We start from the raw sequence: 27810 nt of genomic DNA, 5'->3' as shown, positions 1-27810 counted from the left end.
TTTGACCTATGGAGGTTCCAATCAATATTCGGAAAGTTAAAGTCACCCATGAAAACTACCCTGTGACCTCCACACCTATCCATAATCTGTTTTACAATTTCTTTCTCCACATCTCTATTACTATTTGGGGTCTATAGAAAACTCCTAACAATGTGACCGCTCCTTTCCTATTTCTAACTTCAGCCCATGTTACCTCAGTAGGTAGATCCCCCTCGAACTGCTTTTCTGCAGCCGTTAAACTATCCTTGATTAACAATGCCATTCCTCCACCTCTTTTACCGCCTTCCCTGCTCTTACTGAAACATCTATACCCCGTAACTTCCAACAACCATTCCTGTCCCTGTTCTAACCATCTCTCCGTAATGCCCATAACATAGTAGTCCCAGGTACCAATCCACGCTCCAAGTTCACCCACCTTCTTCCGGATGCTCCTTGCATTGAAGTAAACACACTTCAACCCACCTTTCTGTCTGCTGGTACACTCCTGCGACCTTGATACCCTCCTCAGTACCTCACTACACTGAGGTGTTACTGGCTTCTGGACTACAGCTCGTTTTCCAATCCCCTTGACAAATTAGTTTAAAACCCCCCCCACGAAGAGCCGTAGCAAATTTCCCTCCCAGGACATTGGTGCCCCTCTGGTTCAGGTGCAAACCGTCCTGTCTGTACAGGTCCCACCTTCCCCAGAATGTGCTCCAATTATCCACATAACTGAAACCTTCTCTCCTACACCATCCCTGCAGCCACGTGTTTATCTGCACTCTCTCCCTATTCCTCAACTCGCTAGCACGTGGCACTGGCAACAAACCAGAGATGACAACATGGTTTGTTTTGGCTCTCAGCTTCCATCCTAGCTCCCTAAATTCCTGTTTCAAATCCCCATCCCTTCTCTTACCTATGTCGTTGGTACTGATATGTACCATTTGTGACTGTTCCCCTCCCCCTTAAGGATTCTGAAAACACGGTCCGAGACGTCATGGACGCTGGCATCCGGGAGGCAACATATCAAAAGTGAGTCGCTTTCGGTGCCACAGAACCGTCTATCTGTCCCTCTAACTATCGAGTCCCCAATAACTATTGCTCTCCTGCTCTCCCTCCTTCCCTTCTGAGCCACAGGGACGGACTCAGTGCTGGAGATCCATTCACCGTGGCTTACCCCTGGTAGGTCGTCCCCCTCAACAGTATCCAAAGCGGTATACGTGTTACTGAGGGGAATGAGCACAGAGGATCCCTGCACTGGCTGCTTCCTCCCAGTCCTTCTCACCGTCACTCAGCTATCTTGATTCTTTGAAGTAATCCCTGAAGGGGCTGTTTAGCACACAGGTCTAAATCACTGGCTTTGAAAGCAGACCAAGGAAGGGCCAGCAGCACGGTTCCCGTAACAGCCTCCCCGAACAGGCGCCGGAATGTGGCGACTAGGGGCTTTTCACAGTAACTTCATTGAAGCCTACTTGTGACAATAAGCAATTTTCATTTCATTTCATTCATTTCATTTCATTGAAGCTACTATCTATGACCACCTTTGCAATAAAAAAACAAGAAGGTGGCCAGGGAAAGGATTGGCGCACTTAAGGACAGTGGGGGAAATCTATGTGTTGAGCCAGAGGAAGTGGATGAGGTACTAAATGAGTACTTTGTATCAGTGTTCACCAAAGAAAAGGCCATGTGGAAGATGATACTTGGGTAGGGTGTGTGATCGTCTGGGTCATGTTGACATCAAATAGGAAGAGGTATTGGGTGTTTTATAAGACATTAAGGTAGATAAGTCTCCTGGGCCGGATGTGATTTACCCCAGAATACTGAGGGATGCAAGGGAGGAAATTGCTTTGGCAGGGCAGCTCAGTAGCACAAATGGACAGCACTGTGGCTTCATGGCGACAGGGTCCCAGGTTCAATTCCCCACTGGGTCACTGTCTGTGCGGAGTCCGCACGTGTTCCGGTTTCCTCCCACAGTCCAAAGATGTGCAGGTTAGGTGGATTGGCCATGATAAATTGCTCTTAGTGACCAAAAAGGTTAGGAGGGGTTATTGGGTTACGGGGATAGGGTGTAAGTGAGGGCTTAAGTGGGTCGGTGCAGACTAAATGGGCCAAATAGCCTCCTTCTGCACTGTATGTTCTATGTACTGCTACCCTATGCCTTCAGTGACCGAGCCAGTTCTGTATCCATCTTGTCACCTCACCTCTGATTCAGTGTGACTTCACCTTTTGTACTAGTCTGTCATGAGGCACCTTATCAAAGGTTTTACTGAAGTCCATATGAACAACATCCACCACCCTCCCCTCATCAATCATCTTTGTCACCTCCTCAAAAACACAATCATGTTCATGAAGCACAATCTCCCCTTCACAAAACCATGCTGTCTATCACTAATGAGTCCATTTGTTTCCTAACGGGTATAAATCCTGTCCCTGAGAATTTTCTCCAATAATTTACCTACTACAGATGTGAAACTCACCGGCCTATAGTTTCCTAGATTATCCCTGCTACCTTTCTTAAACAGCGGTACCACATTAGCTATTCTCCAGTCCTCTGGGATCTCACTGTAGCCAATGAGGGATAGCTTTGAGCACACAGGGATTGCTTTGAGTTCACGAGGATAGCGTTGAGCGGACTGGGCCAACTTTGAATGCACAGGGATAGCGTTGAGCAAACGGGGACAGATTTGCATTTACAGGGATAGCTTTGAGTACTCGGGTATAGCTTTGAGAACACAGGGATAGGTATCAGCGCTGCCAGCGAATAGCTGGAGAATTCAACCATGATAGATGACCACGCCAAGGCTCTTGGAGGCCATTAGAGCCTCCGTGGTTGGAGATATGGTCATACCCTTCCACTGGCCCCTGACATACTGGCAGTGCCAACTTGGCAGTGCCAAGCTGGCACTGCCAGGGTGCAGTGCCAAGGAGCAGTGCCAAGGGCAGGACCAAAGAGCATGAGGGGATGTGGCATTTGGTGACCCCATAGCGGGGTGTCACTGAGTTGTGGGGGTTGCCCTGGTATTGCCGATGTGGAGAGGGGGCTGGCACTGGCAGGATGGGCAAGGGGGGTCTTTTGTACTATCTGAGATAGGGCCCTCTAAAATTAACACCTGGATCTCTGAAGAACCAGATCTTCTGGGATGTTAATGCCCTGCCCCTCTCACTGCCGGTGCAAATCACACCCCCTTCAATAAAATTACCATGGGCGCAACGGGTGAATCGCGTGAGAGCCCCAAATCGGGGTTCAGGCCTGACCCTAGGCTGATCACGAGTCACCCGACTCGCCCCGTCACAGTGAACGAGAAACACCCCGCCAAATACTGTGTGGCAGGGGACTTCATTTTAAGCCTGCTGAAACGCGCCCTAAACACGGGAGGATTGGGATGAGAATCATGTCGGAACAGCGGGTCCGATTCGCGCCGCTCTTCGAGCCCAAAATGCCTTTTGGGGGAGGGGGGGGGGGAATCCTGCCCGAAATCTCTGGAGAATTATTGGGGCCCCCACAATCTGCACGACCAAATTCCTTGGGACAACATTTTACTGTCCTTCCACGGCGGGGGTGGTGGTGGGGGAAGGGGTGGTGGTGGTGGTGGGGGGAGGGGGGTGCTGGAAAAAGTCCACTGACTTCGGTGGGACCAGAAAATCTCACCAGCGGGAGGGCCCGTAAAATTCCTTCCCTTCAGATCTGCTCGCCTCGCACAGACACACTGCACTCCACCGGCAGTTCTCATTCATCGACTGTACCCCTGTGTTGGCAGCTCAGTCTGTTGGCCGATCTGTTTAACTAAGTGGAAACCGAGTTGCAATTTAAGACGCTGCTTTTTTTATCAAGGTCGGATGTTTAGAGGTCAGGAAAATGGACAGGCAATTTGCAGTTGCAACATTTCCACCGACAGTATCCGCCTCATTTGCATTCAGTGCCCTGCTGGAATAAAATGTCAGCGCGTCCACAGATATTAATAAAATGAGCCGAACCTCACTGGGGCTTAAGATGCTAGTCTTGTACATGCTCTACTTTGAAAATGATCAGAGTGAAATTGGACCTCATTGCTCCTGATTTTCGGACAGAAAGCCATTGTAAAGCCAGCTCAGGGGGCCAATCCATAACTTGCCGATACTAGCCCAATGCAATTTGACACCAGTTTGTCGCTGCACCACTCAAAGGGATTTTAATCCCATATTTTATTTTCTGTTGATTATCGCAGTTACATAAAACACCCACTGTCCCTCTCCACTAACACTATGAGTGGTTTCTCAGCGCAAGTTTTAAACCCACACCCACAGTGACAGAGCATGCCATTTTTAGCCACACCTCCCTCTCACTGGCATATTTGCTCCACGTAAAGCTTAAAGCTTTATTATTAATGGCTCCCAGAGGTGCTCATGTGCTCGGTAAGCTCTGTACAGAAATAAAAGATGGCAGCAGTCATTTTGCACAGACACAGCCGCTTATATATTGCAAGCTGAATCCTGAAGCTTGCTACAGACATTACAATGGGATCCACGGCTAGATTGCCAAGTTATTGTTGAGATCCGTCAGACAGCGGATAAATTTGCTGTCTGTGACGCCTGATGCCTCAGTTGGATACAGTCCATAATGTATTTCATCCCAGATAATTACATTAAGTGGTTTGAGACAGTTAATTTGAACTAATGTCAGGCAGATGGAGCTTTGTCATGGAGGGACTCAACATTTTGTGATTCGCAGGCTATATTCTTCTGAAGGTGAGTAATTTTTAATTGTACATTTTAATTGCCCGCCACATCAATTTACCTGCTCACACTACTCCAAACATAACATTAAAGTATGGGTGTATTACACTGGATTCTGGGGCTAATAGCATGTTCTAAATCACTTAGTAGATTCTAAGAGTAATTTGGGGACAGTACTCCATTTTCCAAATGTTCTCACACATCTTTATAGCCCCCAAGATAAAAATGACAAACAAGGGTGGCATGTGGCACAGTGGTTAGCACTGCAGCCTACAGCGCTGAGGACCTGGGTTCGAAACCCAGCCCTGGGTCACTGTCCGTGCAGAGTTTGAACATTCTCCCCATGTCTGCGTGGGTTTCACCCCCACAACCCAAAGATGTGCAGACTAGGTGGATTGGCCACGCTAAATTTCCACTTCATTGGGAAAAAAAATAATTGGGTACTCTAAATTTAAAAAACAAATAACATACTGAACCCTGTATTGTAGATAGGCAAGTCCACTTATAATGGTGTTTCTGCTATAGTTCGGGAACAGGTTATGTACCAGCGACGCCCACATCCCAAGAACGAATAATATAAACTAAATCGCAACAGGCCTTGGTGGATTTGCAGATGTGTAGACTGGGAATGGGCTGCACACGTGGAATTCAGCAACATACGTTCTTTGGGCTGAGGACAGGCTGAGTACGCTTGTGCAGAGATGGAAAGTGGAATGTCTGGATCGTGTGACCAGGAACAGATCGCCATGGTGAAAAAAATGAAATGAAATGCAAATCGCACATTGTCACAAGTAGGCTTCAAATGAAGTTACAGTGAAAAGCCCCTCGTCGCCACATTCCGGCGCCTGTTCGGGGTAAACAGGTGTCTGAGGCAAGGGACTGGGGGAGGGGAAATGGAGAGACCCAAATAGAGATGGGACAGGGACAAGTCCCAGAAATCCCAGTCAAGGGGTAGGGATTAGGAGGTCTCAATTAAGTTACAAACAGTAAGAGCGCAATCAAAGGTAGCTCAGGGGAAGTCCTGACAATCAGGAAGTAATTGGAAGAAGCCCTGGGGATCCAAGAAGGCAGTGGAAGATTGGTGACTCTGTGCTGAGGGCTGTTGGTGTATAAGCATCCCTTTGGAGCAGTAGTATTCTGCTCAGCATGGCTGACAATCTCAAATCACACTTGTGAGTTGGTGCTTGGGTTAATGCTTGGGAATCCAGGGGAGTGGAATCTGGGGAGATGGGATTAAAACCTTGTGAGGTAGGTCATCGATGATGCTGTCTGAGTTTGCGAGACCTTTGGAGAGAAATCCTCAAAGGTGAAGACTGGAATCCTTCAAGAGAGGGATGATAATCTAGGGTTATTAGTCCCAGCCAAGCTTTACGATGGCCTGTTGAATCAGGAGAGAAGGGAAATTCGGGATTCTCGACAGGCTTCAAACCCATTGAGTCTGCCGGACCGCTGCACTTGGTCAAATCAGGTTTTTGTCCAGAATGGGCAAGAACTTGATTACAACTAATCTACATGCATTTAAATATAATTAACGCATTGAAGCAGAATACTCCCCTCTCCAAAACAATTTCCAAGTGCCGTTGATTAGCACCTGATTAGCACCAATTACCTCCTGGAGAATCATGGCCAGAGTTTCAGTAAGATTGATTGACCTGAAGTATTATTGATGTCTGGTCAGTTCTTTGAGAAATCTGTGGACTCTATCTTGGTTGTATCTGTCATTTATTGTGCAATGCGGTGTGTTTGACCACAGTTGGCTTGTTAATTAATATATGCCTCATACTACGTTGAATGTTACAGTATAAGATAGATATTGCACATTACTTTATCTTTCTGACCTTGTATAGTATTTTTTTTGATCAAAACTCATGAAATATTATGGCTTTGATCTCTGAGCAAGTTTCTTAAATGGTAATCAGATACAGAATCTCATCCCTCTGGGTTTCGCTAAAGTGACCAGTCCCTACTTTCCTCACCTCCTTCACTTGTTAGACGTTTAGCTGCTGGAGTATAAAGAGTCAAAGGTTCTGCTGCTTTTCCACAAAACACCTTTAATTTCCTTCAACAGACTTTGCACAACACTCTGACATCACATCACCTGACACAAGGGCCACCTGAAGCCCCTTTACATATCAGTGTCAATTATTGGATGCTTAACATAAATGAGACATCTAATTGGAATGTCTCTTAACCCATTACTTAACATCACTATTCTCTTATCATTTTCCCTTTAAAACCCTGACTTCATTTCCATGTCCAGTCTGAGACTTTTGCTCAAACCTGGCCACTTCAATAATGCTAAGTGCTTTCTATGTTGGAAAAGAGGAAGTGGAAGCACTTAACTGCTTTGAGGTGGCAAGTAGTTGTAAAGCAGAACAAGAAGGTTTATAAACATAGGTTAGGATCAGTGGAGGGTAATTCAGATGCATTCAAGAGTGAAGGGAAAGATAAATAAACAAACTTGCTGGCAGCTGTGTTTAAGCCATTAAGCTGTCAATCAAAGACTAGTTAAAGGCACTGCACTGTGAAATTGAATGAATGCTTACCAATTCATAGGATCTCTTGGGATTTCAAGGTTTTACAAGCACTGTGGCCTTTTTATGAAGGCTCTAACACTTCAAAAAGCAGCAGCTTTAAAAGCATAGGGCTTAGGAAGCAGATGTGAGGAAAGGGAAAGTGGGGGGTCAGGTTACCCTCATGCATACGGAGTGGGGAGGAGGGTGTTGGTGACCCATTATTCCCGTGGTTGGGGGGAGAATGCCCTTCCTTCACTCAGGGTTGGGGGTTCTCCCCTTGTCAAGGGGGGGAAGGTCAATATTTGCATTGTGTGGGGGAGGGGGGGGTCTTGCCTCTGGACACTGAGATCTGGGCACCCATTTGAAATGACAGCCCACGCCAATAAGTGCTGGGAAACTGGTGTGTTCACTGTTGTGTGGTACATTGCAGAGCAACGGTCTGAGAATTCTACCTCAGTGACACTCCTAGCGCCAGCGGGAGACAGTCTTGATTCTCCGCTGGCGGGAGCTCTTATTTTCCAGATCGGAGAATCCCGCCCAAAGAGGAGAACCCGCGAGGCTGGGACTGCTTTCCTTGTCAGGTCTGAGCAGGGTGAGGAAGCAGCAGGTAAGAGGTGCATTCCATTTGAACTGCCCCTACCTTCTACCAAGTTAAAATTTCAGTGAGTCACTGCCTAATCTATGGAACAGCCTTTCTATGGAAGTGGTGGAAGCAGCTAGCATTGATTCACGCAAATTAGATTAATACAAATTACATCAATTTCCTTCAGAAAATAACATTCTGAGATGCAGTTTATGTATAATTTTCAGATCTGAGGTGTGGCATGTTTAGCAGGACTCAACATCTTGACATTTCACAAGAGATAAAATCTGAAATAGATTGGTGATAGCTTTACACGCTGCTCCAACTTCCTAAGCCACACATAGAGGAAATATATGGGGAAATAATGTTTCTTACCTGTAAGGGATCGAGCTAGTTTGCCCTTCTTTTGTGATTCATCAGCAAGACAAATTGATCTCCTCTGTGATGTAAAGAAATAAAGAGTAATTTATGGATAGTGCTCCTTTGGCTGCTTGTCCCCTGTCAGCAGCGATTCATCAGCCTGTGAAGGCAGCAACATTCTACACTTGTTGAGGTTCAGAAACCAGCCATGCGATAGACAGTACTACGTCTGCATCAATCACAATTCGTAACTTTTAGCCACTAAAGCTCCCTTCCTCATTCACTTGATCCAGATACACCTCCAATGTGTTCAACACCTCCAGAGATTCATCGTAATATGTTAGGGGCAGATTCCCGAATCTAAACCCCATCTTTGCCTTTCTGATCAACCATCCCGCTCCCCCCCCCCCCCCCCCCCCCCCACCTCCAACACCATCACCCCCCCCCTCCAACCCCAACATCAGCCTAGTGTTAAGCTATCCTGGATTTGGCATGGCACAGCAGGAGGCCATTTTGTCTTTCACTTGCAGTCCGTGAAATTAAGTTCCCACCATTAGTAACTTTCTTGATACATACACTGCTTTATTAATTGACTGGTGAATTCATTCAGGCGTCAGCTCTGAATCTAAAATGCACAGATCTTAAAGAGCTTAAACATTGCCAGTGCACATTAAGTAACCTCAGGACCACTGTCCACCATTTCTCACTCCGTTAACTTTGGCCAAGAAAAAACAAAATCAAAGCGAAGAGGGAAATGTGAAATGCATGGCTGGTGGGCCTGCACACCCCCACCTTCCAATACCGTGAACTGAAGAAAGAAACTCTCCAAAAATCATTCTTAAAACAAAAAAGAAGAAAATGAAGCTAGTTATAACTGTGGCTGATATTAGTACTTGTGAGAGATGTCTTTGTCCACTGCTCTAAAACAGACATTGACTGACATTCTTTAAATGGAGATGTAGAGACATTCTACATTGGAAAGCATGCAAAGGCATTCCAAAAAGGTACGATAAGGCTGGGAATTTTCAGGCCCGCAATGACAAATAACGTGGTCATATCCCATTGCTGTTGGTCGAAATCTTCTGTGTGCAGGTGAGCTGTCATGTTTCTTTCATTACTGCAGAGTTTGGGTTGCCAACTGTGATTAACTGTATTCCAAAAGATTTCATCACATGACTTGCTGCCCCACTCCAACTGTTAGTCGGCCAACACATCCATCCTTGTGACTGAACTGCCTTCCTACCCCAAACGAAGATCAAAAAGACTCATTGCCCTATCGGATGATGCATGACTATCAAACAAACAGCCTCCCTTTCCCCCATTTTCAATATTTTTTCCATCTCCAGTGAAGAGAATGTTCAGAGAAAATTAAACAATGAAACTATTACCTCACTGGCTTTTCTCCAGTGTCTCACAGCAGTAGCGTGGAGATTGATTTTCAATTCCTGAGACACTCCAAGCCAATAATGGGGCGTCACTTTGGGATTGCATTTCAATATACATCACTGGCTGAAAAATCCTTTAGGATATTTACTGGTCTTGAAAGGCATTACAATAAATGATATATTTTTTTGCCTGTCCACTAATATCAGTAATTTCTAGACTTCCATATATTAACATACAAGGTGATATGTATATATGGGGCCAGAATTCACCAGCCGTTCGCTGGCGGCGGGTTTCTCTGGTCACCCCGGGAGTGCATCTTCACCTACGGGTTTCCTGGTGGCCTGGGGTGGCTTTGGGAAATCCCATTGACAGCGACGGGAGCAGCGAATCATACCACCAGCGAACCTTGCACCACTGAGAAACACGCGGCTGGGTGGCCGGAGAATCCCGCCCTTAACCTTAATAACAGAGTGTAACCTGAAAATCAACACAGTTTTGCACTTGTAATCAACAAAATGTTGTAAGAATGAAACATCAAATTATCGTTCCAGTTGACTCAATGTACCTGCATTATATTCAGGACGCCATCATCTTTGAGTAGGCTCTCTTGGCGACGCAGAAAGATCTCTTTGGCTTGATTTGTATTTTTTCCTTGGGGCAGGGTATGCCTGTTGTAAGACGGCATCTGTTCAAACAGGACCAATAGATCAATGTCTCATTTTGTGATGCCACACAACCATTATTCACATGGCTCCTTTCAACACTCATGACAGGTTTCATCATGTTTAATGATAAAATAGATTGAAAGGAAATTGAAGTAGAAAACATTGAAAAAAGTAAAGTATGGAGTAATAGAAAGTTTCAAATGATAGGTTTATTCCAATATATCCCAAGACATTTGAGGGAGCGATACTTGAATTTGATGGAGTCGGAGGGGGTACTTTTTAAATTCTGATACACATAGAACATGGTCGGTAGTGTCTGGGCTTTCACCATATAAGTTATGGAGTTTAAACTCCACAATTACGGGCAGCACGGTAGTATTGTGGATAGCACAATCGCTTCACAGCTCCAGGGTCCCAGGTTCGATTCCGGCTTGGGTCACTGTCTGTGCGGAGTCTGCACATCCTCCCCGTGTGTGCGTGGGTTTCCTCCGGGTGCTCCGGTTTCCTCCCACAGTCCAAAGATTTGCAGGTTAGGTGGATTGGCCATGATAAGTTGCCCTTAGAGTCCAAAATTGCCCTTAGTGTTGGGTGGGGTTACTAGGTTATGGGGTTATGGGGATAGGGTGTTGTTGACCTTGGGAAGAGTGCTCATTCCAAGAGCCGGTGCAGACTCGATGGGCTGAATGGCCTCCTTCTGCACTGTAAATTCTATGAATTAGCATGCTCCTTACCTAATTTCGGGGTGGAGTCGATCCGTGACGGGGTGGGATGGAGATTCCAATCCACATTTGCACGGGTCTACCAATGCAGTGGTGGTGGGATCTGATCACGAGGGAATGTCTTCACCAATGTCTTCTGAACACCAATGTTGGAGGTGTGCAACGCCCAAGGGATGTTGCTTTATATCGTGGGTTTTTAAAAAATTCTTTCATGAGATGTAGGCATTGCTGTCGCGGCTAGAATTGATGTACAGAGAAATCTGGGAGTTCAGGTCCGTTGTACCCTGAAGGTGGCAACGCAGGTCGATAAAGTGGTCAAGAAGGCATACAGCATGCTTGCCTTCATCGGACGGGGTATTGAGTACAAGAGTCAGCAGGTCATGTTACTGTTGTATAGGACTTTGGTTAAGCCACATTTGGAATACTGCGTGTAGTTCTGGTCACTACATTACCAGAAGGATGTGGATGCTTTAGAGATGGATGCAGAGGAGGTTCACCAGGATGTTGCCTGGTATGGAGGGTGCTAGCTATGAAGAAAGGTCGAGTAGATTAGGATTGTTTTCGTTGGAAAGACGGAGGTTGAGGGAGGACCTGATTGAGGTCTACAAAATTATGAGAGGTGTGGACAGGGTGGATAGCAACAAGCTTTTTCCATGAGTGGGGGTGTCAATTACAAGGGGTCACAATTTCAAGGTGAGAGGGGGAAAGTTTAAAGGAGATATGCGTGGAAAGTCTTTTACGTAGAGGGTGGTGGGTGCCTGGAATGCTTTGCATGCGGAGGTGGTAGAGGTGGGCACGATAACATCATTTAAGATGCATCTGGACAGATATATGAACGGGCGGGGAACAGAGGGAAGTAGATCCTTGGAAAATAGGCGACAGGTTTAGATAAAGGATCTGGATCGGCGCAGGCTGGGAGGGCCGAAGGGCCTGTTCCTGTGCTGTAATTTTCGTTGTTCTTTTTGTTGTTCTAGAATTTATTATCCATTCCTAATTTCCCTTGAGAAAGTGGTAGTGAACCATCGTCTTGAACCGTCAGACATGGAATAACACATTTCATTTGCTTCCTATTTACTACTCCCATCCGACACATCCATTTATGTTAAAATTGTCCACACAAGCCAGGTTTCCTAATGTTAGACTGATTCCCCCCATCAGCTCAAAAATACTTTGCCCACAAAACTGTTTAAAGGTGAGCTGATAACAGCACAGCGATAGGTACAGGGTATGTGGGTTCTGAATATAAATTAGAGTATGTAAATTTAATGCTAAATCAGGTGCAGAAAGAAAAATAACGGAAAAGGAAGATTAGGTTAAGAGAGAGAGAAAAAAGGGCAAGCATGCTTTTCTTAAAAAATGGTATTCGCGAAGTCTCCCCCCCAAAATTAAAACAAAACGGAATGGGACCACACTTATATTATTTCATTTTTAGTGCCAGGGAGGATGATTGACAGTCACTGAATTTACTAGAATGGGAACAGCAAGGCTTAACTATCTTTGCTGAGTTTAATGGAAAATAATTGAGCTGAATATAACAATTGCTAAAAAAAAAGGGGGGAGAGATGCCATCTTTTGTGAGACCAAAGATGGGAGTGTTACAACTTGAACAACAACTTGTGGATCTTCACAACCAGACATATGCTCTTCATCTGGAGTTGCTGGAGCATTTAATTTAAATTCTCGTGCACATTTGGATAGCAGGACACACCGTTGAGGTTGAGGTCTTCTCTTGGTAAGAGATTGAGATGAATCCAATTGGTGGATGACGAACTTGACTGACACTCATCCTGGATGAGGCTGGAGCACGTAGGCATTTGGATCCCTGCTGCTGATTCCCAGCTACTTTTTCACTGAGCATACTGGATGAATTGGGTGGAGGAAAATAGGTGATATGTCGTCATATTTGCCCTGTTACTGGTAAGCCTCATGCACAGTGATTAGCACTGCTGCCTCACAGCGTCAAAGAGCCGGGTTCAATTCCAGCCTTGGGTGACTATGTGGAGTTTACACTTTCTCCCCGTGTCTGCTCAGGTTTCCTCCGGGTGCTCCAGTTTCCTCCCACAGTCCAAAGATTTGCAGGTTAGGTGGGTTGGCCATGTTAAGTTACCCGATTAATGTCCAAAAATGTGAAGTTTAGGTTACGAGGTTACGGGGACAGGGCGAGATGGGTGGGGACATGGGTAGAATGCTTTTTCGGAGGGTCAGTGCAGACTCAATGGCCTCCTTCTGCACTGGTAGGTATTCTATGATTCTGTGATTACCTACTCAATCTAAAGTGTCTCCAAGTAATAATTTGACAAGTCCAACCATTCCAAATGGGAAGCGTAGGGCACTCACTTCTAAAGGATGGAATGAAAGCAATGACATAGAGTAAATTCTAACTTTAGCCCACAGCAGTTTCAGAGCCAAGGTGGGTGAGGAGCTTTTTCTACGATAATTGCAAGGCTGGTCTTGTTGAAAACTAACATTTCACATGAGCATTAAGACTTCATTTGGAAACTTCAAGGAGCTCTGCTAGACAATGAGCTTTAATTATCAATTAATTCTCAGAGGTGTATTGGCGGACATTATGAAGGATGATGACACCATTTGAAGGTGAAGAAAGGTAGCTGATATTCTAGCACCTCAAAGAGCAGCGTGGATCAGAAAGAATGAATTCGGTGCTAAGTCCATTTAAACGCACGCAACCGTGTCTATGTTTCAGAGTTTGATACCACAAGGTTCTGTTCATAAACCAAATTAAATGAAAGTGCGGCGATTTGTAGAAATGCAACATATCTTGATAGAATTGAAGGGATAACAAAGGTTGGTTCAATCCAACTTGCCAAATGTGACAAAAAGTTCCTTCGTGTTGTCATGGCAACAAGCAGTTTTTCTCCATGCTCTATTGCTGGATTCTTTTTCAAAATTGCAAGATCAAGGTTATTCCATGCTCGGTCATTTTTTAAAAATTCATTGATGGGATGTAGCTACCACTGTGGCAAGGCCAACATTTATCACACATGCTTAATTGGCCCTGAAAAAGTAGTGTTGAACTGCCTTGAACCACTGCAGTTAGCGTGGTGTAGCTACACACACAGCGCTGTTAGGGAGAGGATTCCAGGGACACGATTCAATTAAATGGGAACAAAGTCCCACAGCGAGCGTATTTAGCCGGGTGTTACCCGGCACTCGTAGCGCCAAGAAACAAGTGGCTATAAAACACCACTTGCATTGAATAAGGGGCTTCAGCGGGGAACGCGCGCTCACCAGCACACAACAAATGCCAGCTTGGAGCTTGGCAGTGTCACTTGGTCACCTTGGCAGTGCAAGGCTGGCACCCAGGTGGCATTGCCAGCCTGTCCGGCTGATAGTGCTAGAGTGTCAGGGTGGCAGCAAAGGGCATGCACCTGGGGGACTCCATTCCCCTGAGAGACTCCCACGGGTATCATTCCATCTGGTCGCCATTTGTGGAAACGGGTACTGAACGGCGCCCCCCAAAATCTTCAAGGCGAAGGGGATAGATCCCAACACCTTGGGTACCTCGAGAAACTGCATATTAAAGTGAGACTAGGTATCTCGCTCTAATATGCAGATTGTCTAAAAAAAAGAGTTAGCTCTCATGAGGTGTTGCAAGCCGGGTAAATTCCAGGACCGGGGTCTCCCAGTTTCTATTGGCCAGGCTGCGCCAGGGTGGGCTGCCGTTTGGGTGCAGCGTGGCTGTTGGATGGCTCCCCAGGTTTTTGATTCAGCGACGATGGATGAAGGAACGCCAATATATTTTCCAAGTCAGGATGGTGTGTGACTTGGAGGGAATTTTCAACTGGTGGTGTTCCCAAGCGTTTGCTATCTTTGTGCTTCTACGTGGGTTTTCTGTAAGTTTTGTAGATACACTTTATACAGTCTAGGTCAGATTCATGCTACAGCACAAGGGTGGTGTACAGTTCAGCATTAATCTGACATTTAAAAAGTAATTGAACAGTCTTTACTGAAAACCTTCAGTGATTTATTACCTTGGAACGTCATAACAACATATGCTTCTGCTAAGACACTTCGCCACTTAAATTAGACCCTTAAAATAGAGTTGCATTATTTCATTGCCATCTCTGTATTTGGATGGGGATTCACTGAATACAGTGTTCAAAATATTAGAGGTAGCTCATTGAATCAAGCAAGTCTATGCTAATTGGTTAATTTGACATGTTGGCTGGAGCCAGACTGATTGGCTGTGAAATGCCTTTGACCTTTATTCAAAATGGCAAATTTGTTGGGAAATGTCAAGGTAACAGAGATCATGTGACTGGTTGTTAACTTAAATAATCAGGAGAAAAGCAGTTGCTCTTTGCCACACTGATTTTACTAAAGATGTTGAAAAACATATCTATATTTGACTCTGCACTAATCGCCAGGAGACAGATAATGGTAGGGAGACTGAGCTGGGTTTGTGACTCCACAGCATCATTTTGGCATGTGGGTGATGAGAAACTATTTTTCAAAGATTTATTTTAGATGGAGCGGTGTCTCAGCAGAAGCATATGTTACCTTGGTGTTTCAAGGCTATAAATCAGTACAAATTTGCAGTGGCGACTGTTCAATTGCGTATTTAATGTCAAATTAATTAGTTTGTTGATTCATAGCCTGAGCTTCAATGCAATAAACTGTATGTTCATCAACTTGCCAAGGCTGAGATCACCGTACGGCACAACGTGATATATTCCTATAAATTGTATTACAGCGTCAGAAGGGTTCTCTTTATGATCCCTGAGACTCACAATAGTTCCTTACTGGTTAAACAAACAAGAGGGTCACTCTTTTGGAACAGAGATGAAGAGATATTAGGCGAGATTCTCCCATACCCGCCGGGGTGGGGGTTCCCGGCGGACGGAGTGGCGTGGACAACTCCGGCGTCGGGCTGCCCCAAAGGTGCGAAACCCTCCGCACCTTTAGGGGCTAGGCCCGCCCCGGAGTGGTTGGCGCCCTGCTGGCCAGCGTGGAAGGCCTTTGACGCCGTGCCAGCTGGGGCCGAAGGGACTCCGTCGGCCGCCGCGGGTCTGCGCATGCGCGGGAGTGTCAGCGGCTGCTGACGGCATCCCTGCGCATGCGTGGGGGGGGGTGAGGTTCACCTACGCGTCGGCCATGGCGGAGGCTTACATGGCCGGCGCATAGGAAAAGAGTGCCCCCACGGCACAGGCCCGCCCGCGGATCGGTGAGCCGATCGTGGGCCAGGCCACCGTGGGGGCACCCCCACCGGGGCCAGATCGCCCCGTGCCCCCCCCCCCCAGGACCCTGGAACCCGCCCGCGCTGCCAGGTCCCGCCTGTAAGGGACTTAGTCCAATTTACACCGGCAGGACCTGCATAGAACCAGCGGGACTTCGGCCCATTGCGGGTCGGAGAATGGCCGTGGAGGGGGCCCGTCGACCGGCGCGGTGCGATTCCCGCCCCCGCCGAATCTCCGGTGCCAGAGAATTCGGCAGCCGGCGGGGGCGAGATTCACGCCGACCCCCGACGATTCTCCGAACCAGCGGGGGGTAGTCGGAGAATCCCGCCCATTTTCTCTCGGAGGATTGTGCGACTTTGGAACTTCCTGCCTCAGAAGGCGGCTGAAGCGAGCTCATTAAATATATTTAAGGTGGAGGTAGATAAATTCTTGTTAAGCAAGAGATTCAAAGGTTATCGGGTGGGCGGGAGTAGGTGGGACTGTGGAATTTGAAAAGGAAACAGATCAACCATGATTCCATTGAATGCAAACTCAAGGGGCTTCTGAATAGCCTACGTCTGTCCCTATTTCTTATGTTTCCTTGTAAAGACACACAAGGGTAGATTTTCAACTCTGCCTCCCAGTTGTTTCCAAAATAGAAATCACCCGATTTTCACCGATATGTGCATTGTGGTTAAGTGCCAGTAATCCAGAGGCCTGGGCCAATAATCCAGACATTATAATTTCAAAGATAAAAGCAAATTACTGCGGGTGCTGGAATTTGAAACAAAAACAGAAAATGCTGGACAATCTCAGCAGTTCTGGCAGCATCTGTGGAGAGAGAACGGAGCTAACTTTTTGAGTCTGGATGACTCTTTATCAAAGCTGGAGAGAACTGGAAATCGGATGAGATTTATAAAATGAGGTGAATGGTGTATATTGTCCATGTCTCTGATGCTCTGACCAATATGGAAACAAACAATGTCGAATATTTTCAATGTACAACACAGGCAATATAAAGTGAGGAAACCCACAAAATCTTGAACCAAGCTGTTATAGAAACATAGAATTTACAGCGCAGAAGGAGGCCATTCAGCCCTTCTTCACCAGCCCTAGGAAAGAGCACCCTACTTAAGCCCACACTTCCACCCCATCCCTGTAACCCCACCTAACCCTTTCGGACACTAAGGGCAATTTAGCATGGCCAATCCACCTAGGCTGCACATCTAGGACTGTGGGAGGAAACCGGAGCACCTGGAGGAAACCCACGCAGACACGGGAAGAATGTGCAGACTCCGCACAGGCAGTGACCCAAGCCGGGATTCGAACCTAGGACCCGGGAAGCAACATTACTAACCACTGTGCTACTGTGCCGACCATATACGCAAATCGCTCTGACATCATCTTATATTTCAATGGGACCCTGCAGAACTGCAAAACAAACAGGGCGACCAAACCAGTGAAAGCTGGAGCCCTGCTGGACTGAGGGAGCTGTGTACTTCAGAAATAAACATAATATTGCAGAACAAAGAAACTTTCATACATACCGTTTGCCTTATCCGATAAAGATTTCTTATCAAGAGCTCCTGGATGTTATCGAACTGTTCTGAAGGAACCGGACTTTTGGAAACTTCAGCAGTTTCTTCATCGCTGTTACAGGAAGATTAAAAAATGTGATTAATTATCGCAGCATCTCGATGTTGAAAATGCACCAGCTTTTGCCAATTAGTTTCCCAGGAGTTCTCTCATGAAAGTACAAGCTGTTAAATCCCACCTTAAATATCTGTACTTCATTTTAAATTGCCATTTACTATGATACCTAGGTCACAATAATTCAGGATCATGATCAGGCGATGAAACCTGTCTGGTTCATATTTAGAGATGGCTGTCTAAAAAACCTCCTAAAATTTAAAGCAGACACCAAGGCATTGATTTTCGCTGTCCCCAAACCCCAATTGCAAAGTCTGGTGGGCAGTAGTGCGTGCAGCTGGAACAATGACAGTGACTCATCCCCACCAATTGCACTTTCTTCCACTGTGCCCCAATATAACCTGCTCTTTTGAGGAGATGAACCCAAGTGAAGAAAGTGGGGCCCTGCTTTAAATAGGCAGTTCAGGCCCGAGGATCAGGTGTGTCAGAACTCGATCTACAATGAGGGCTGGAGGCCTGGGAGTCAGGGTAGGGTTGGGGACAGTGTATCAGGCAAAACTTTCCAGTGTTAGATCCTTCGCTCAAAGAAGCTCCATTTGTACCCTTTGTCCAATTTTCTTTCCCGTTTCTTTGAAGCCAATTGTCTACTGGCTGTTTCGGAATATTGCCTGTGTTATATTACGTGATTGTAATACTTCGTTACTCTTTGCTTATTCTCAGAATGGTCTGATGGCTGTAGTTCAATGAAACTATCAGTCTTCAGTTTAAAGCAAATAACATTTAATAAGTAACAAATATAAATACTAATGAGTTTGTTCACTCTTCCACAACTATAACTAATGATAAAGCAAATCTGATGAAGTAATTACTATGTTTCACTACACATGCCAACTAAGCTATCTCACTCTAACACACTGCTATCTAGTCACTCCTGGTACGAAGAGGCGGAAAGATCCTCTGAGTTCAGTTTATGGGCGGGATTCTCCCAAAGGGAGTCCAAGTGCTGACGCCGGAGTAAAAACCGGAGTGTTTTACTCCGGCGTCGGCGCCCGTTCCCAGACTACTATTCTGGGGCCTCCGTGGGGCTGGCAGGGGTGTGGTATGATTTGCAGGGGCGGGGCCTCGGCACGGCTTCGGAGACCCGGCGGCGCATAAAAGACATGGCGCCTTGGGTCCCGCGCATGCGCAGTTGGGCCAGCTCAATCCTGCGCATGCGCAGTTGGGCCGCGCCATCTTGCGCATGCGCGGGGAACTTCTTATGCGTGCCGGCCCCGACCCAACATGGGGTCGGTGTTCAGGGGCCGGCCGCGCCAGTAAGTAGTCCCTGGGGGGTAGAGGCCGACCCTCCGATCGGTAGGCCCCGATCGCGGGCCAGACCCCATTAGAGGTCTCCCCCCCCCCCCCCCCCGTTGAAGGAGCCCCCCTCCCCCCAACAGGCCGCCCCCCCCAAGAGTTCCCGCAGAGTTCCCGCCGGCAGCGACCGGGGTGAACGGCGCCGGCGGGACTCTGTCGTGTCGGAGCGGCCGCTCGGCCCATCCCCGTCGATTCCACCGGCCGGCGCTGTGCCAAATGAGCCGGCGCAAATGGCGCTGATTCTCCGCACCTCGGAGAGTTGCGCGCCGGCATCGGGGCATCGTGGCACGGTTGCTCCGATTCTCCGGCCCAGCACAGGGCTCGGAGAATCGCCCCCTATATACCTGGATCTTGTGCCGCCATCTAGTGGTTGTCTAACACTATGATGCTGTTGTTAACCCTTGACATAGTCAGATATACAGATCACTACAATCTGAAAGAAACTCAACCCAGTTTACCATTGGGCACTGCTTCCATGAGCAACACCTTCTGTTTCTTTGTTCAATTGACCATTTTATAATGCGGGAACCTAGATATGTTTGCCTGTGGGGGGAGGGGGCTATTACTGCCGAGAATCTCAGTGGTCCAGCCTGAAATCTACTCTCTAAGGTTAGTCGCTGGATATTAAAGGAGTGCCTGATTTTTCTCTCCCTCATCCAGGGACATTGAGATCAGTTGCATTGCCGCCCCAGCTGAGGCCTGCTGAGGCATCATGGGTTTCAGTTCATTGTCATCATCAAAAAAGCAAGTAGCCGAACTCTGCCGGGTTTCTCACCCTGTTTCACCACCCCTGTTTCCTTCCTCACTTGATTTTGGATTAGGCTATATATTTGAGCACTAATTGCAATAACTTTGTCCAACTACTTGCTTATGCCGAATCGTGAATCAACAGGGAGCATGGCCACCACATCACGCCCACATACAATTTACACCAACTAAAGCTGGCACTTTGCTACATCTGCTGCTGCATCATTTGCGAGTGGCACTGTGGGCCTGTGTTACAAAGCGAGTCTGCTGTATTTCCAATGCAGGAGATGCGTGAAAACTTGAAAACCCAAGCGGCAGTGCTTGTAATCAGAGTCATTGATTTATATTGACTGAATCAGTCACGTTTCACTTACTACATGGCTTGGATCTCGGAGTTGAATTCTGCAATTATGTCCAATCAAATAGTCAGTTTCTCAGCTCAATAATAACAATGTGTATTTATAACGCTTTTAAAATCGAGTAAAACGCCCCAGGGAGCTTCACAAGAGCTTATCTACTAAAGATTTAACAATGGGCCACAGAAGGAGATATCATAATAGGTGACAAAATCATAGAGATTACAGTGCAGATGAAGGCCATTCGGCCCATCGTGTCTGCACCACACCTTGGAATGAGCACCCCACTTAAGCCCACACAGACAGTGACCCAAGCTGGGAATCGAACCAGGGATCCTGGAGCTGTGAAGCAACTGTGCTAACCACTGTGCTACCATGCTGCCCTTGGTCAAAGAGCCAGGTTTTAAGGAGCTACATAATTGAGGAGAGGGAGGTGGAGAGGCAGAGAGCTTTGAGGAAATTCCAGCACTTAGGAACAAGGCAGCCAAACGCATAGCCAACAACGGTGAAGCAAGTAAAATCGGGGTCAGAACTGGAGAGGCACAGAGATCTGGGAGTGTTACGGAGCTGAAGTGACAGAGGCAAGGGGAATTTTTAAGGCAGGGAAACTAACTTTTTAATTGCTGGATTGGGGGCCACTGCCAGCTAGCAGGAAAGTGGAGTTCAGGCAGAACGTGATTACATTGAATAGTGGAGCAGGCTCATGGGGTTGAGTGGTCTATTCCTGCTTCCATTCCAGATATTCTTACGAGCACAGGGTGGATGGACGAATGGGGCTTGGTGCAAGTTAGGATCTGGGCAGCAAAATAAGCAAAAATCTATGTAGGGTGGGAACTGGGAGGCTGACTGGGACAGAAACGGAATAGTCACGTCTAAGGGTAAGGCATGCGTGAGGCTTCTGCAGCAGATGAGCTGAGGAAGAGTTGGGATCAGGTGATGCTTTTGACCTGGAGGTAGGCAGTCCTTTGATGGACAGAACTTATTGCTGGGTCATACAAAATTATCTGCAGAAAATGAATTAAAACACACTATTTTTTAATAATCTTAATGATTTTTCTTCAGGGTCTTTCTGCAGTGCCCTGAAACCCTGATGGGTTTAACTACCATCTTCATTCACAGCCTTGTGGAGAAGGCAGGGTCATCCTGATTTTAACTACAGCTGATTTAGCACAAAGGGGCTGGTTGAGCACAGTGAGCTAAACAGCTGACTTGTAATGCAGAACAAGGCAACAGCGCGGGTTCAATTCCCATACCAGCCTCGCCGAACAGGCGCCGCAATGTGGCGACTAGGGGCTTTTGACAGTAACTTCATTGAAGCCTACTTGTGATAATAAGCTATTATTATTATTATTATGGCATGTGGATGCCAAAATGGCCACCAAAATGTCCGTCCCCACATCCGCCCCTAGCCATGTGAGACCGAGAAGGCTTTAACTCCCAGGCCTCATTTAAATCTTCCGTTGGTGAGTCCCATCTGAATCCAGGAGGTGTGTGTGGTGATATGCATCACTGTATATATACAAGGGATTAATGTAAATACACTACAACTAAGTAACCACTAGAGGGAGCACCAGAGATGTCATGACATGCAGACATACAGCCAATGGGTCATTACAACAGGACACAACCAGTGGGTAATCAGGACACTCAGAGGTGGCATTACCACAAGGGGGCACTTCACAACTCACAACCCATATAAAAAGGACAGAGCACACCTGTTCTGCCTCTTTCCACAGACAGATTAGCAGCATCGCACCCAGCACTTTGCTTAGAGCAGGCTGGTAAAGATAGACTGAGTTACTACAGTTAGATTAGCAGAGAATCAAACTCATTTAAGAACTGTGTTAATAGTTCAATAAACAAGTTGAACTCATTTCATAGTCTGGAGCTTCCTTTGTCAAAGCATAATCAAGGAAGCAGCTAATGCTACACGAAGCAGCATAACACAACATGATACCAGGAGTGCTTGTTCAATCTATTTAGTTCAAGTCAGCTAAATCTGTGATAACCAGCAACTGAACCCAGGCACGATGATCAAGATTCTGGTTCCTAATCCATTCAGGTACCAAGGCAATCTCAGTGCCAACTGGCATGCATTCAAGCAACGATTTCAGCTTTACATGGAAGCATCCGACCTAACTGGCGTGGCCAATGCTGAGAAGATTGCTCTTCTACTCACCATGTGGGTGAACATGCAACAGAGATCTTCCGCTCCTTTAAATACTCCAAAGGGCAGGACAGAATGCGATTCCAGACAGCCCTGGACAAATTTGAAAGCTACTGCGAGGTAAACACAAAAGAAGTCGGTAAAACTGGCGGCAATACTCACCACGAGGCAGAGGTAGGGTTGCAACAGAAGCAAACGGCAATTTTGATTGGCAGCCATCTTGTGCGTATCCAGCCGGCCCAGTCCGCACATGCTCAGTTCCCGGGAAGACGCGAACCAGCAAAACAGTGTTTTGTGCATACGCGGCTTAGTTGCGAAAAGAGAGTGCAGTATAGCAAAAGCGATTTTGCATGCGCAATCCATTCCTACGCTTTACGTCACGAGCGTCCTGACATCAGAGGCCCCGGACCATGCCCACTTAAATGTCCGAAAATTACAAAGAAGAGTTTTAAAGCTGCAAAACACCATTCTTTCACCTTGAAAGACAGAACAATGCCTGAACTTCTACCAGTAGTTGAAATCAACCTCCGCAGAACCCTGCAACAAGCAGTTAGCACCGCCCAAAGAGATGATTTGGTCCTTGAAGACGACTACTCAGACAATGATTTCATTCTTGGACACAGAGAGCGCAATGACAATATTGAAACAAAAGAAGGTTTATCGAAGAATACTACTCAGACATGGCTGAGTTATTCGGATATGCTGATCACAGCATCAGCAACACGGTTGAAAAGCTCAAAACGACTCTACTCATGGTAGATGAATCTAATACCATGATGCCATTGCAGATCATCGATACATTGGATGACAGCAACCGGTCAAATACCCAAGAAATGAAATGAAATGAAAATCGCTTATTGTCACGAGTAGGCTTCAATGAAGTTACTGTGAAAAGCCCCTAGTCGCCACATTCCGGAGCCTGTCCAGGGAGGCTGGTACGGGAATCGAACCGTGCTGCTGGCCTGCTTGGTCTGCTTTAAAAGCCAGTGATTTAGCCCAGTGAGCTAAACCAACCCCAGAAGATGACACCACACGAAAAGTGGTCCACGCACCACGAAGAGTCTCCGACCACACGAAAAGTGGTCCACGCACCACAAAGAGTCCCCGACTCCACACAGGGAGTGGTCCACGCGCCACAAAGAGTCCCGGACTCCACACAGAAAGCAATAACAGACTCCACAGCGAGACCACTGCACGACTCCATTGAGAGCTCACAGATCGACTCCACAGCGAGACCACTGCACGACTGCACAGAAGGAAAGATGCCAGACTCCACAGAGAGAGCGATACAAGTCTCCACAGCGAGCTCGTTGACAAACTCCATAACGGAAGCAACGCAAGACTCTAAAGCGCAGTCCAAGCCTGAAGAAGACCATGAAGGTCTATCAACCTTATCTGAGCAACCAGCAGCAGATGATGCAAGTCTACCACGCTCACGTGAACAACACAAAGACTATGACAGTCTACCCAGATTATTTGAGCCACCAGAAGAAGTCTCTGACAGTCTCTCCAGCTCATTTAACCAACAAGAAGACACTGAATGTCCACCCACTGTATGTGAGACAAGTGACAAAGGCATCACAATTCCCATACAATGTATGCAACATCACAGCGAGACTGAACAGATCTCAGCTCTTATGTACAGAGGCACTCGACAATCAAAGTGAGACTACTAGTGCGTCTAGTGAGACCACGTCAATTAAAACCTCATCCACTCGAGCCTCTCCACAAGAAAATGAAATCTTGAACATTTTGACTCCAGATGAGGAGCATCAAGAAACCAAAGATGATTCAAGTGAACCAGACAGGACTCCAGACGGGGAACATCAACAAACCGAAGATGATTCAAGTGAACCGGACATGACTCCAGACGGGGAGCATCGAGGAAGCAAAGACAAAATGCTCAATGCAACAGCAGATGCCACAAAGGACACTGACACAAGTAACTTTGTGAAGGACTCAAATTCTCAACTCAGAATGGTCACTGAGCGCAACAAGCACAACAATAAAACTGACAAAAACAACAACAAAGACACCAACAAGAAGCGCACCAAAGGCACCAACGTCAACAACAAGCATGACAAAACCAACAACACTGGAACAACGAATGGTACGACATGGTACAATTCTGCAAATGCAGGACACTGTGACAGCACAGCTCAAGACAATGGCAAGTGTGCAGACATACCATGGCATGATAACGCATCTTACAAATTCACATTTACTACATTACAAACAAGCAGACCAGCTTTCAAGGCAGCTGACATACGGCATCAATACCGCAAACACAGTCACCAGTCCAGGTCAGACAGGAAAGATTACATCAGGAATCGCTACCACAAGCATCGAAAAAACAGAGTCCAAACCAGACAACAAGGTGGTTTGATCATTTGAACACCTCCTGATGACTTCTTGATTCCTTAAGCACAGGGACACTGATGGCGTTCACAAGGAAATGACAACATCACCATCGACACTTCAATAACAAAACAAGTAAGCCACTCGACCATACAAATTCATGAAGTTTGGACTCATAAATATTATTTGATATTGTATAATCAACACTGTCATCGTGACTTGTTCATGTCATCACTTATCTGCCTATGTTGTTCAATTTTCTTTAACCATGTACAGAAAATATGTAACACGCAAAAAGGTGGATGTGGTGATATGCATCACTGTAAATACACAAGGTGTTAATGTAAATGCACTACAACTAAGTAACCACAAGAGGGAACACCAAGATGTCATGACATGCAGACATACAGCCAATGGGTCATTACAACAGGACACAACCAATCGGTAATCAGGACACCCTGAGGTGGCATTACCACAAGCGGGCACTTTACAACCCATATAAAAGGATAGGGCACACATACTCTGCCTCTTTCCACAGACAGACATCAAGAGAGTACATCAGGGTTGATCAGCAACATGACACCCAGCACGTGGCTTAGAGCAGATTGGTTTAAATCCCCCACTACCAAATTCACGTGTGTGCAAATGTGTCAAAAAAGCAGCACTAAGCCCCTGGCTTCCAGCACTGAGCACCTGACTTCCAGCACTGAGCCCCTGACTTCCAGCACTGAGCCCCTGACTTTCAGCACTGAGCCCCTGACTTCCAGCACTGAACCCCTGACTTCCAGCACTGAGCCCCTGACTTCCAGCACTGAACCCCTGACTTCCAGCACTGAGCTCCTGACTTCCAGCACTGAGCCCCTGACTTCCAGCACTGAGCCCCTGACTTCCAGCACTGAGCCCCTGACTTCCAGCACTGAGCCCCTGACTTCCAGCACTGAACCCCTGACTTTCAGCACTGAGCCCCTGACTTCCAGCACTGAACCCCTGACTTCCAGCACTGAGCCCCTGACTTCCAGCACTGAGCCCCTGACTTCCAGCACTGAGCCCCTGACTTCCAGCACTGAGCCCCTGACTTCCAGCACTGAACCCCTGACTTCCAGCACTGAGCCCCTGGCTTCCAGCACTGAACCCCTGGCTTCCAGCACTGAGCCCCTAACTTCCACCACTGAACCCCTGACTTCCAGCACTGAGCCCCTGACTTCCAGCACTGAACCCCTGGCTTCCAGCACTGAGCCCCTAACTTCCACCACTGAACCCCTGGCTTCCAGCACTGAACCCCTGACTTCCAGCACTGAGCCCCTGACTTCCCGCACTGAGCCCCTGACCCCCAGCACTGAGCCTCTGACTTCCAGCACTGAACCCCTGACCCAGCACTGAGCCCCTGACTTCCAGCACTGAGCCCCTGACTTCCAGCACTGAGCCCCTGACTTCCCGCACTGAGCCCCTGACCCCCAGCACTGAGCCCCTGACTTCCAGCACTGAACCCCTGACTTCCAGCAATGAGCCCCTGACTTCCAGCACTGAGCCCCTGACTTCAGGCACTGAGCCCCTGACTTCCAGCACTGAGCCCCTGACCCAGCACTGAGCCCCTGACTTCCAGCACTGAACCCCTGACTTCCAGCAATGAGCCCCTGACTTCCAGCACTGAACCCCTGACTTCCAGCACTGAGCCCCTGGCTTCCAGCACTGAACCCCTGGCTTCCAGCACTGAGCCCCTAACTTCCACCACTGAACCCCTGACTTCCAGCACTGAGCCCCTGACTTCCAGCACTGAACCCCTGACTTCTAGCACTGAGCCCCTGGCTTCCAGCACTGAACCCCTGGCTTCCAGCACTGAGCCCCTGACTTCCAGCACTGAACCCCTGACTTCTAGCACTGAGCCCCTGGCTTCCAGCACTGAACCCCTGACTTCCAGCACTGAACCCCTGACTTCCAGCAATGAGCCCCTGACTTCCAGCACTGAGCCCCTGACTTCAGGCACTGAGCCCCTGACTTCCAGCACTGAGCCCCTGACCCAGCACTGAGCCCCTGACTTCCAGCACTGAACCCCTGACTTCCAGCAATGAGCCCCTGACTTCCAGCACTGAACCCCTGACTTCCAGCACTGAGCCCCTGACTTCCAGCACTGAACCCCTGACTTCTAGCACTGAGCCCCTGGCTTCCAGCACTGAACCCCTGGCTTCCAGCACTGAGCCCCTAACTTCCACCACTGAACCCCTGGCTTCCAGCACTGAACCCCTGACTTCCAGCACTGAGCCCCTGACTTCCCGCACTGAGCCCCTGACCCCCAGCACTGAGCCTCTGACTTCCAGCACTGAACCCCTGACCCAGCACTGAGCCCCTGACTTCCAGCACTGAGCCACTGACCCAGCACTGAGCCCCTGACTTCCAGCACTGAGCCCCTGACTTCAGGCACTGAGCCCCTGACTTCCAGCACTGAGCCCCTGACCCAGCACTGAGCCCCTGACTTCCAGCACTGAACCCCTGACTTCCAGCACTGAGCCCCTGACTTCCAGCACTGAGCCCCTGACTTCCAGCACTGAGCCCCTGACTTCCAGCACTGAGCCCCTGACTTCCAGCACTGAACCCCTGACTTCCAGCACTGAGCCCCTGACTTCCAGCACTGAGCCCCAAACTTCCAGCACTGAGCCCCTGACTTCCAGCACTGAGCTCCTGACTTCCAGCACTGAGCCCCTGACTTCCAACACTGAGCCCCTGACTTCCAGCACTGAGCCCCTGACTTCCAGCACTGAGCCCCTGACTTCCAGCACTGAACCCCTGACTTCCAGCACTGAGCCTCTGACTTCCAGCACTGAGCCCCTGACTTCCAGCACTGAACCCCTGACTTCCAGCACTGAGCCCCTGACCCAGCACTGAGCCCCTGACTTCCAGCACTGAGCCCCTGACTTCCAGCACTGAGCCCCTGACTTCCAGCACTGAGCCCCTGACGTCCAGCACTGAGCCCTTGACTTCCAGCACTGAGCCCCTGACTTCCACCACTGAACCCCTGGCTTCCAGCACTGAGCCCCTGACTTCCAGCACTGAACCCCTGACTTCCAGCACTGAGCCCCTGACTTC

General features: G+C 47.8%; 1 protein-coding gene across 1 annotated transcript in view; it reads right to left on the bottom strand.

Annotated features, from left to right (window-relative positions):
• The window catches only part of LOC119952125 (sodium/hydrogen exchanger 2-like), a 230432-nt gene that overhangs the window by 31171 nt on the left and 171451 nt on the right, over positions 1–27810 (bottom strand). Inside the window, exons 9-11 of the mRNA XM_038775699.1 lie at positions 17646–17748; positions 10103–10222; positions 8167–8230 (exon numbers count right to left, since the gene is read on the bottom strand). Of these exons, the coding sequence (XP_038631627.1) occupies positions 8167–8230; positions 10103–10222; positions 17646–17748 (287 nt within the window). The remainder of the gene's footprint in view (positions 1–8166; positions 8231–10102; positions 10223–17645; positions 17749–27810) is intronic.

Source organism: Scyliorhinus canicula, chromosome 17, assembly GCF_902713615.1.
Source record: "Scyliorhinus canicula chromosome 17, sScyCan1.1, whole genome shotgun sequence".
Taxonomy (NCBI): domain Eukaryota; kingdom Metazoa; phylum Chordata; class Chondrichthyes; order Carcharhiniformes; family Scyliorhinidae; genus Scyliorhinus; species Scyliorhinus canicula.
Note: the sequence above shows the minus strand (reverse complement) of the source record. Positions and strands in the feature narration are given on the sequence as shown.